At 37.3% G+C, this 11,420-nt stretch overlaps 2 protein-coding genes and 1 long non-coding RNA gene across 4 annotated transcripts; 2 read left to right on the top strand and 1 right to left on the bottom strand.

Moving 5' to 3' along the window:
- Positions 1–374: 374 nt before the first annotated feature.
- LOC110157611 (T-cell immunoglobulin and mucin domain-containing protein 4-like) lies at positions 375–3,172 on the top strand. The gene is made up of 6 exons (XM_020921956.2): positions 375–479; positions 580–918; positions 991–1,044; positions 1,227–1,294; positions 2,163–2,259; positions 2,390–3,172. The coding sequence occupies exons 1-6, from the start codon at positions 437–439 to the stop codon at positions 2,473–2,475; spliced, it is 687 nt and encodes a 228-aa protein (XP_020777615.1). The 5' UTR covers positions 375–436; the 3' UTR covers positions 2,476–3,172.
- A 2,427-nt stretch (positions 3,173–5,599) lies between these two features.
- LOC110157670 (cell adhesion molecule DSCAML1-like) lies at positions 5,600–9,371 on the top strand. Of its 2 annotated transcripts, none has more exons than XM_055159355.1 (14): positions 5,600–5,699; positions 5,765–6,103; positions 6,353–6,481; positions 6,572–6,739; positions 7,100–7,170; positions 7,247–7,493; positions 7,574–7,645; positions 7,720–7,845; positions 8,013–8,141; positions 8,221–8,382; positions 8,702–8,754; positions 8,839–8,938; positions 9,027–9,057; positions 9,157–9,371. In XM_055159355.1, exons 1-14 carry the CDS (start codon positions 5,657–5,659, stop codon positions 9,215–9,217), a joined length of 1,731 nt encoding a protein of 576 aa, XP_055015330.1. In that variant the 5' UTR covers positions 5,600–5,656; the 3' UTR covers positions 9,218–9,371. The 2 variants fall into 2 exon arrangements, with proteins under 2 accessions (XP_055015330.1, XP_055015331.1); XM_055159356.1 differs by having other exon boundaries at positions 7,723–7,845.
- Positions 6,349–10,648, bottom strand: LOC129410663 (uncharacterized). Its single transcript, XR_008632973.1, has 4 exons — positions 10,481–10,648; positions 9,144–9,209; positions 8,817–8,911; positions 6,349–6,465 (listed from the first exon to the last, which is right to left on the bottom strand). It is a non-coding gene; the product is annotated as an uncharacterized LOC129410663 (long non-coding RNA).
- Between the last annotated feature and the right edge of the window lie 772 nt (positions 10,649–11,420).

The following is an 11,420-nucleotide window of genomic DNA, read 5'->3' on the forward strand; positions in this document are numbered from 1 at the left end:
GAAAGGTTATACCTTTGACAATGCTTTCTAAAAGCTATTTTGCCACAGGAAGTGTTTAGAGCACACATCCTCCAAATATCATGTTATGTGACACGAACCTAGTTTCCTGCTTTGTAAACTCATGTTTATTACTACTTCATATTCATCTTAATTCTTCAGTGTATTTCACTGTAAGCATCAAGTCGTATATAATCACTGTTCAGATTTTACAGTTGATATCTGTTGTTGGTTATTGATAGCTTGTGTGATCTGATACATTTTCCGGTGAGCACGTTAGTTGGTGTCTATATGTATCTTTATTGATTTCCTTCCTTAAAAAAAAAAAAAAAAAAAACAGAAGCTGAAACTTGTGAGTAACTGTCTCTCTGGTGTGTGTCTGTGTGGGGAGATTCATCTTATCCTCACTCCAGGCAGGGTTATCCAATAGCCTACACACATGCGTGGACTTTGTTACTTGATCCTGCCTATTCTCTCCCAAGGTAAGTCAATATTTTTGTGCTTTATTGTAGTGTGGGTGGAGAGGCTGGATCTTTTTAAAGTGTGTAAAATAATGATAATAATATCATTGTTCTTGCACAGTTTATGGCAGTACTGTGAGAGTGGTAGGCATCATTGGCCACAATGTGACACTTCCATGCAGCTATGATGCCCTTGCCTATGGATCTTTGAGTTTTTGTTGGGGCAAAGATAATGTGCCGATATTTAAATGCTCAAATACCATACTGTCATGGAGGGATGGAATGGTGCAGAACTGGTGGGGGCCCCGGTACCAGCTGAGTGGGGCTCTGGAAGATGGTGATGTGGCACTGACCATCATGAACGCAAAGTGGAGTGATGCAGGGATTTACGGCTGCAGGGTGGAGATCCCAGGACCATTCAATGATCTAAAAGTCAATATGAACCTGTTCTTAGAGCAAGGTATGCAGCTAAGGGGAAAAAAAATATTAAAGTATGTTAATTAATAAGTTACTGTAACTGTGGTGTGTTTAGCTCCAGAGGAAGACCCAACAGTGAGTCAGAGCTACAATGAGCAAACGACAGAAGGTACACACTGTTCGTCCTACACTATTATTCAAATAAGTATTCTGATTGTTATTTATTAATTATTTTTATCAGCACAAAACATTTCAGACGTTATAAATATATTCTTAAACATTTCAGGTATTGAACTACAAATGCATTTTGACTTGACCTGACCTGATAATATGTGGTCTTATTATTGGTAGGGATGATCACAACTTCTCCATTTGAGAGTACACAAGGAGCACATATTTTAAGAACTTTCACCAGAGAGGTATGCTTTTTATCCAATATTCCTTATAATTCAACACTTAAAGGTTACAGAGCTCTCTGAATGGTGACCCTCTGTTCACAATCAATACTGCACAACAAAGGAAAAACGCAGAAAGTCCGTATTTTGTCAAAACTGAGTTAAGACCAAAAAACTGCTTCATAATTAGTTTTTATTTGATAACAAAATTTTGTTGATAAAAAATTTGCAGTAAATACAGTCTCCTCAGTGATTCAACGGAAAAGCGCAAAAACTGCTGCTCGAAATATTCTAACTTTTCTAAATGTACAAACACAGATATCATTCTTTTCTGTTGTTTTACTGGAGAATTTTACACATACTGAAACATGTTTTGTTCTCTAATTCTGAAATGGCACAAAATACAGACTCAAAACTTTCACAATTACTTATTCAACACACACATTAAAATAATTAATGTTTTTGATGGTAAAACATCTCCCCAAATTTGTTGTCTCAGACCACCTCATTTGATATATATTGATATATGAACTCATATGGTAACACATAAACACTGTTATGTGTGTACCTCTGACATAAACAAAAGGACAACACCTAGTCATTTTTTCAAAAAAGTCATTTTTCTCAGTTTAACTGTGCAGATACTGCATTTTTCCTTTGTACGGCAGAATACGGGGCAGAATGAAGCCAATAAAACTTTGTAATGGGTTTAAAATGCTGTGTACAACATCTTGGCTGAGGATTTACAAAATAAGCATTTGCTTTGCCAAAACCTCATTCAAAAATCTAAGACAATTAAAGTGCAGTGATGGATAATTTTGCTGAAGTAATAAAGTAGTAATTTACCCACGTGTACATGTTGACAATCTTCTTCTATATTTATACATTCCAGGAATTTAATTTCCTCAGTTTTCTGGGAGTGGAAAACATTGGCAGATTGGCAGCGGTTTTGCTCGTCACCATAATCCTAATCCTTGTCTTTATTTTCTGTAAGTGTGAAATGGATTATAGTTTGTGATTCATGGCATTGCTGATCTTTTTCATTTGTAGTTTGTCACAGCTGAAAGTGGCCCTGTCTTTGAATATCATTTGAGTTGTTAATTTTGTGACTTCTTTCAGGGAAAAGACTGCTGCCTACAAAAACTATACAGCAGGTTGAGACGTCAGCACCGGAGAACCTCTATGAGAGCATACCAATGCATTAGTGATAAGTAAAAATAATGAGAGGACACTTTCAGACAAGGCACACATCTGAGGAGAATTTAAATAAGCAGTTTTGACATTGCATTTCAATAAAGAGAGGTGCATACTTTTCTCAAGCTGTTATAAAGGCTCCTTTGAAGAGTGCAAGAGATAAATGTACTTAGTCTATGCGATTCATACAGGCAAATTCAATTATTGTGATGCGGCAAAATAATAATAGATTGGCCAGAGCTCATCGAAGGGTCGATGAGGGACCATTGCCATCTACTGGACAGAATTTAAACTGCTCTTTAAGAACAGAAAACTAATTAATTAAAAATGTGCAAATATATGTGGATTTTCTCTTGTAAAGTGTGTTTTTAACATTTTCTTTTACTTTAACTTTATACATTTGTACTGACAAAAAAACAAAACAAAAAAAACAAAAAAACAATAAGGCATATAACACAAATACGTTCAAACTGCCTCAAAATGTTATCAAGAAATACATTTAAAACTGTCTAAATAGTGTAATCCCCAAAATACATACATGACTAGGCTTGTCATGATAACAAATTATTGTATTACAATGTATTGCCAAAGAAACTACAGATGTTAAATGATAATGCAACTATTTCATGCGACTAACACAATAACTTTAAAGCAGGATTATCCCTCCATAAAACTAAAATGTACCATTTTTTTTTAAATGAACTGCAATAAATAAACAGAAGAATGCAACACACACATATATAGTATGTATTTTATATCTATAATGAGTGATAGAAGTTATTAACAGTATCTTCTACAGCTCAAATCATAAAGTCAAAAATTAAGGTTGTGCAAAAATATTGAAATATGGATATAAGTAATATGGAAATAAGTAAAAGTAAGGAACGAACGGACCTCCTGAAAAGAGTTAATCGGGAATAGAGGGGGGGCTCATTTGTTGGACTAAGTGGAACAATGGATGCCATATTTGTGTAAATCCATCAGAAGAGCCACAAAGTGTCATTTTGATCTTCTCAAGTTTAAGAAAATATAAAACATCCCTAAGCCACTGTGTGAATGATAGAGGCTGTACTGACTTCCATTTTAGTAAGATTACCGTCCTTGCAAAAAGGGTCATAAAAGCTAGAGAGTATTCTCAGAGTTGGAAAAGGAAGGTAGCCCTACAAAACCTTCAAATAAAGCACTCAAAGGATTGAGTGAACTTTCTTGCCAATAACACTTGAAATTATAGAAGAAAAAAAAATCAGTCCATTAACCAGAGAGTCGTGGACACAATTTTTTGGTATCTTTTAGCTATTTTTTGTGTCTCACTACTATCTTGTTGCTTATTTAATGGAAGGAAACTTGTTGATGCAAAACACTTGACACATTCACTGTTTTGATCAGTAAAATAGATGTATTTCATATTAAATTTGCACAAGTAGTGGTTTAACAAAAATACTGTTGCTAAAATGTGTTCGGTTCTTAAAAAACAACAAGATATTATGTACAATATATCGATCATCATATGTATTGCCATATTGTGATACTGTATCAAGAGCTATGTATCTTGTATCGTATGGAATCGTGAGGGATCCTGTGATTCCCAGCTCTACCAAAACTAACTAAACATTTCCCACTAGAGCAAAGAAAAAGTACACATGATAAATACTGTCATCAGAAGTATATTGTTCCATCTATGATGTATTGAACTATAAGTATATAGTATATAGTATATAGTATAGTATAAGTATAGTAAGTAAATAATTATCATGACAGGCCTATGTGTGTTTTTTTTTTCTTCTGGACTGGATATTATTTGATGCCAAACATTGGAGCATTGTTAGAGTTTGGATGCTGACTGGATTTATTAACTGACTGTAGGAGGGATGAAGAGGAAGTTTTCCACCGCTTACAAAATATTTTGTAAAGTCAGCACTGACTCAACTCCATGACTCAAAGTAAACCTTAATTTAAACTTTTAACATTGTCTGACCCTATCGAACTGGAGTAGTCACTTTTACATAACAATATATTTTCTCATTTATACAACACTCCTGCAGTGTTTGTATTATTTTATGTCCTTTAGATATGAATAGCTTGAATGTGTAATTATTCACTAATTTATTTTATTAACAGTGATGGGAAGAATACTTTGATAATGTATTTAGTTCCAGGATACTGAATACCTGAATTAAAATGTATTTTGTAACATACTCTGTTACATGATCTAAAAGATGTTAAAATCACACAAGCACTTACCACAAGAGCAAAGATTTCTATTTTTCTCAAATTGTGTGCAGTTTGAAGCCTGAATTACATAATCAAATATCATAATGTATTCCTTTGATTTTGGAAAAGTAACTGTATTCTAAATACCAGCAAATGAAAAACCCCACACTGAGTATTAATGGTGTAGAATGTATTATTATTAATATTGTGAGATAGGGTTGGCACAGATTAATAAAGGGACAAAGGAGTATTGTATTATGTGTGTAAAAAGTGTGTTTTGTTTTTTTTACTTAAAGACTCTGGGTGTCTGGGTAATGTTATTCCTTATTTTTTTACCCAGCTTAAATTAAATAAGATAAAACTTTCTTCTAAAATCCAAATAATGAAATGTGGCTCCTAAAGGACATTAGCACTTTGTCTGTGCTTTGCCAGATATTTAGAGGACATGCTAAAAAGTAAAAGAAGAACTACAGAATTATATATTCAAATAAACTTGAATAAATAAAACAAATTCTCCATATTACCTTCTGTAAAGATGATATGTCAGCATCTTACAAGGGATGTGCAACAATTGACATTCTTTTTTTTAATGCACTATAAATACATAATTGTATATGTACTGTGATTACAATCGAAACTAGTACAAAATGTGAATTGAGTGTTACATTACCTTTGTTTTTAATCCTGATAAGCAGCATTTAAATGACCTAAATACATCTATCACATCTCAGTCCCTGACCTTGCCTCTGTCTAGTCATCAAACAGATACTTTGCCACTTGTACGATAAGGAACCAAAACCACAGAGAAGGAAACAACACTTTTTGACATTCCTCCTCTAAACTGCAGAAGTTGTTTGTGTGGGCAGTATCAGGGTCAGCGTCATGTGATTTGGAAAAGTTTCAAAGCACAAACCACACCGTGCTTTACTTCAGTATCTTTCAGCAGGTCATCTAGGTACCACATGTCTATCAAGATTCAAAATGACTGAACTGAACTGCTGTTTTCTCCTCTGCCTCTTTCTAGGTAAAACAACAACATTGTTCAAATTGACTTTAAGGAGTATCTAGTTAAACGATATTTGTTTTTAGGTTCTGTGTGTGCAGATAGCCTTGAGGCCTTCGTTGGACAAGATGTAACAATAGCATGTAACTACGACATTAAATATTATGGGAAGCTGGCAGTTTGCTGGGGCAGAGGTCCCATCCCAAACAGGGGTTGTGCCAATGAGGTGATCAGGACAGATGGGGCAGGAGTGACCAGCAGGGCATCCGAAAGATACACCATGTTTGGGAATCTTGGGGAGGGTGATGTGTCTCTCACTATTAGGAATCTACAGGAGACGGACTCTGGGACATACGGATGCCGCGTGGATATCCCAGGATGGTTCAATGACCACAAGCATGAGACTCTTCTGAATGTAGTACCAGGTAGATATAAGTTGTATTATGATTTATGGCTCATAATACTACTACGACAATTAACATTTAAATTTTATGTATGTATTTATTTAGTAAGCTGTATTATAATTATTATTACTATTGTTTTAATGTTTTTTTTTTATATATAGGGTTTAGGTTTGGTTTGGTTGCAGGAAATGAAAGTAAATCAATAATGTCACAAAAAAGCATGGAAACCCAAAATAACCTATACTTACTGCATATTTCACCCATATTCAGCTCGTCCAAATCCCCCCAAACTGGAGCCTCGGGAGGTGAAGGAGGAGGCCATCACTGTTCGCTGGACCCCTGTGTTTGATGGCGGTCGGCCAGTATTATTTTACAGGATTGATCTGAAAAACAAGCAAGGCATGAACAAACTACACCCCTGATTTTAGTTATTCTGCAAAGTGTTAAAGATACAAATTCTAACATTTTGTCTACTTTATTTTTGCAAAGCTCCTTGGGACACTGCCATCAAAACAGAGCTGGATGACCATAGCTTGACCCAGGTCACTCTGGTGGATCTGCGTCCAGCCAAAACCTACAACCTGCGGATGTTTGCCATCAACAGTGTGGGCATCAGTGAATCCAGCAATGTGCTCTCCGTGACAACCAAAGAAGCTGGTACTCACATTTAAATGCAGTTGTTGCCTGATATGTGATATTCTTGACTTTAAAATGTTTTAATGAATGATGAAAAAAATGTATCGGTTGTTAAGTATACTGGCAACAGTTCAATTTAAAGGTGCTCTATGTACATTTTATGGAGCTTACTTTGCCTTGAATGTTCCACAGGATCTATCATTTACTATTCCATTAATATTACTATTTCTTTTGATCTCTCAAACATGCCTTGAAAACATGCATTCTAGCTGTGACCAGGTTCTCCATGTTTATTTATTTGTTTGTTTGTTTTTTAAAACTACTTTTTGCATCTTCCAATACATGTTTTTCTGAACTAAAAACACTTGCATCTCCCCACAGCCCCTCAAGGTTCTCCACTAGAGGTGAAGCTTGAGGCCCTCTCCTCTAGCAGTATCAAAGTCACATGGAAGGTATGAGCCAAAATATAAAACAATCACAAGTGTTTGGGGAATTTGCTCAAGGGTAAATACTAGCATTTTGGTTCAGGCGCCAAGTCCGGATGTACGAAATGGCATCATTAGAAGCTACAGGATCAGCTACAGAGAGTATGATCCAGTGGACAGACAGTACAGACAGTGGCAGTACGCAAGTGTCATTGCTACAGGGGAGTCCCAGTCCTACATCCTGACCAACCTCAAATCAGCCACCAGATATGGGTTTTTGGTTCAGGCCAGGACCAGCGCAGGGATAGGACCGGCCTACACGACATCCTTATGTGCCACACTAGAGGAAGGTACATATATAAATTAACATTATCAAAAGGTTTATTATTTCTTACAAAGGAGTTTAGCATGTGTCCTTGTTCTATTACAGTCCAGACTACAACAGCACCAACTGTTGGGACAATTTCTCCGAGTATGACCAAGTTGACTAGTGACACTTCAGGTAGTCATATTTATTCTCTGAATGCATGTAGCCGTTGAATAAAATGAAATAAGGAAGTAAAACTGTGTATCTAGCAGATAAAACAACAACAATAACAACAACAACAACAATAAAAACAACAGCGACAACAATGGAGATTCCTAGGACCACCAGTGAAAGTGCCACAGTGTGGGCCTCAGTTTCTACAACTTTCAACTTAGGTATGACCAATATTATAAAGCATCTCACTACACTTACTGATGTTTCTAGAGTTTAATCCTGCACAATATGTAAGAAAAAATATTACAATAGTATTTATATCAAAGATTTTTTTTTGATCTGCTGTGTTTTTATATACATCTGAACTAAATGCTGTTTGTTATCCTAGACTCACCTGAACCTCCTGTAATTCAACTAAAAAGTGTGAAAGAAGGTGTAATTTCTCTCTTATGGAGACCTGGGTCACAAGGTTCTAGCCCCATTATTGGCTTTTACTTGGAGTATAAAACTCTCAATGGTATGAGTTCACAAATCATTTAACACATTTAACTAACAAATTGTAATACATGTATAATTATACTTAATCCTGTTTGTAGCCTCATGGGATTATAGGAAGACAGTGGGTTTCAGTCCCAATCAAACAGAGGCTACCATCATAGAGATAAAACCCTCCACGTACAACATCCGAATGTTTGCTAGAAATATTGTTGGCAAAAGCAAAGCCAGCAATGTCCTCACACTCACGGTGGAGGAAAAAGGTGATATATTTTGGATTTAAAATGTGTTTCTGCCTTTTGAGTTTTCATGTTATGTGTTATCAGAAGTTTTAGGTGGACACAAGTCAAAAATAATGTCTCATTCTCACTTTTTGCAATATGGCAGGTGTGAATCCAAGTCACACTCAGCAGGACAAACCTAAATAAAGTCATGTCACACTTTTATTCTAACACATACACAAAACATACACTGCACGAGACCACTACTCTACCCATTTCTTTAGTTTCAGTTGTCTTTTTCTATTTTAAAAAGCACACATTGTCTCACTAAAACTAAAACTTCCTCTTTAAATTTGTTAAGGTCGACAAAAGGATTTGTCAGCCTCTACTTTGTCCCCAGACACACGTGCAATTGTAAGTGATTTCAAAGCACATCAAATTTGGAAAAAAACAAAACAAACAAAACATTAACAAACCTGTAAACTTTTGGTGTTGCAGAGCGCTGAGGACAATCGCAGTGGTCACCTTGCCGCCATTTTGATTCCATTGCTGATGGTGCTGATAATTGTGGCTGTATTAGGAACATGGCAAATTAGACGTGAGCATATCATTATAAAAAAAAAGTTATCTGCTTAGGTCAAAATAATAACATTTACAATAACACCTGTTATGTTTATTGCTTACAGGGATTAGACAGAAAAAAGGCACTCTGAGCATGTGAGTATATTTGCAGTTCACCAGTGTAGGCCTACTACACAGGTTACACATGGATATTGTCTGTAACATTAACACTGTTAACTGACCATGTCTTTGAAGGTGGCTTGACAGTGGTGCACTGCGTTACAGAGGAGCTGGGTCACTCCAGGAGTCTTTATAAAACACCAAAGAGCAAGTTAGAATGAAATATATAATTTAAAAAAAAACTATTAACATTTTTGTACAGTGTGTCTAACCTGAAAGTAAACTCAAATGCTATGCTACAGAGAGATTATTATGTTTTGTGTGGAGTGTAAGTGCTACACCACCCAGTGTTCAGCAATAATTCTGTTGTCAACTGTGGCAGGTTATACACCATGTAGCCTGTGTATGCTCAATAAAGATTACATGTTTTCCTGTTGTCCATATGTCTGTCAAGAAATTGATAGATCATAGTGTTACCTACACATTGTACTTGACCAATTGATCCCTTTTGGTAGCAGACACACATTTATCCAACATACAAAAGCATTTAATGCCATAACAAAAGAAAGAAATGTTCCTAGATTTTAAATGTATGTGGCATAGGCTACCCATAAACTAAACCTAGGATAGGTCAACCTTGTGTGACCAGATGTTCCTCAGTTTTAAGTCCTCTGTCCCCTGTTGCAGCAGATTTACACAAAAGCAGTAATTTGTCACAATTTTATAGAAGAAATTTCTTAGGTGTCCCTATTTTTGACCAAAACCAGGTCTAAACCAGGACTAAACTAAGAATTTAAGCCGCGCGCGGCGATGGTGGCCCCCTTTTTTCACCACCAGAGTGCGCCAGAGCTCCACTTTTTAACTCCTGTACTCTCCTGAGCGCTCTCCTCTGGGTTTCGCTCTTCAGCCAGCTGGATTCCCATCCATCTGTCCCGTAAACGTCTTAATTGTCCTAATGAGAAGCACAGAGGAGGGAGATGTGATCGCCCAAAATGAGCTTTGTGGCAGCTGCCTTCGTTCGATCTCCAGTTAGGAGCGGGGTCTCCAGGGGATAGCCTATAGGATCAGGTAGTCCCAGTTATAGTGCATATGAATACAATAAATGTTTGGACAGACATCTTAGGACTGCCAAAAATCTGACTTTTAAGACCAGCTCTCACAGGCACAGATCGTCTTACTGTCTGCAGTCTTGTCTGGCAGCTGACAACAGACCACTGATTTGGCCTGTAGGTAGGTAGGATATTTCACTTTGTGTGGAGATTGCTCTTGTTTGTTTCACTGGTGCTGTCCTCTCCCCGGCTGTACCCCTGCTTCTAACTGCATCTCCGTGTCTCTTGTCAACAGTTGGGCCCCGCTGATTACCTTATGTAAATATATGAACAGTGGCTGAAGGAAGCAGTGGTTTGAGACCTTTGATGAGGCTGCTTTGATTGGTTTCACAGTGTGGAATATTATTTACCTTTCTGGTACCACCAGGCTTGTGTGTTTGTTCCTTGTGGAAGTGAGCGCCACCAGTCAACCACTACACAGACCGTAGTCCATACAAGGCTGTGACAGATAGACACAGAACGGAAACTATCAAAGTATTTATAACATCAATCCACCACATATTTTGCTACTTCCTCATAACTTCCTCTTTGTTTAAACATCTAAGGCTTTGTGTTCATAGGCATTCAGATATGTGTCAGCTGTGTGCAGTAAAGGCAATAAAGTCAGATGCAAGAGGAAAAGTGCACAAAGGAGGGAGTCACAATAATGGCAGTATTAGCCGCGTGGACACACTTAGCAGAGTAATAAATCAAACACTACTGTAGCCACATCAAGGCAGTCGGCCTCAGGAAGTGGAGATGTGATGGTGCCACACATGCACCAAAGACGGAGCTCTGCAGGAGGGACTGGTCTCCAGGCCTCGCCGCTCCACAGCGGATGCACAGCCCTAGGCCACCAGCCGCCAGATGTGGGCCCTTCTGGAGCAGGATGAACTTGTGAACACCACAAAAAGGAGAGCATTCAATTCACAAACAGAACATACTGGGTTTGAAGTAGAACTATAGGCTATTGTATTGCAAAAAGGACCAAAGGACTTAAAATGACTCAAAATCTGAATAAGTTTGTGTAATTTGACTAGCATTACTTAGCTGCTTGGCCTATATTGGTTCTTGTACTTGTTAGAAGAAAATGAGACATTCTCAGGTAAAGATGCACTATGTAACTTCTCAAAATGAAAGACCATGCATGTTTCCTGGGAAATATTATTGCTTTGATGAAATGTTTCTTAGTGTGGAAGTGTGGGTTAGATGATGGCCATGTCAGCCCCCCTACCTGCCCTCCCACCCCTACGTCAGACGCTGTACAGGAGCCGGGCACAGTGGATGGTACGCGGGAACTGGAGACATGAA

The sequence above is a fragment of the Boleophthalmus pectinirostris genome, unplaced genomic scaffold (genome assembly GCF_026225935.1).
Source record: "Boleophthalmus pectinirostris isolate CB_2022bp ecotype Guang Dong unplaced genomic scaffold, ASM2622593v1 HiC_scaffold_23, whole genome shotgun sequence".
Taxonomy (NCBI): domain Eukaryota; kingdom Metazoa; phylum Chordata; class Actinopteri; order Gobiiformes; family Gobiidae; genus Boleophthalmus; species Boleophthalmus pectinirostris.

What these genes read in the sequence shown, in the direction of transcription:
- LOC110157611 (XM_020921956.2), top strand. Translation starts at nt 437, where the DNA reads ATGCGTGGACTTTGTTACTTGATCCTGCCTATTCTCTCCCAAG. An exon ending in GAACCTGTTCTTAGAGCAAG is followed by an intron (nt 919 to 990) that starts GTATGCAGCTAA and finishes TGGTGTGTTTAG; the next exon opens with CTCCAGAGGAAGACCCAACA. An exon ending in AATCCTTGTCTTTATTTTCT is followed by an intron (nt 2,260 to 2,389) that starts GTAAGTGTGAAA and finishes GACTTCTTTCAG; the next exon opens with GGAAAAGACTGCTGCCTACA.
- LOC110157670 (XM_055159355.1), top strand. Translation starts at nt 5,657, where the DNA reads ATGACTGAACTGAACTGCTGTTTTCTCCTCTGCCTCTTTCTAG. An exon ending in TGATCTGAAAAACAAGCAAG is followed by an intron (nt 6,482 to 6,571) that starts GCATGAACAAAC and finishes ATTTTTGCAAAG; the next exon opens with CTCCTTGGGACACTGCCATC. An exon ending in ACTCACGGTGGAGGAAAAAG is followed by an intron (nt 8,383 to 8,701) that starts GTGATATATTTT and finishes AAATTTGTTAAG; the next exon opens with GTCGACAAAAGGATTTGTCA.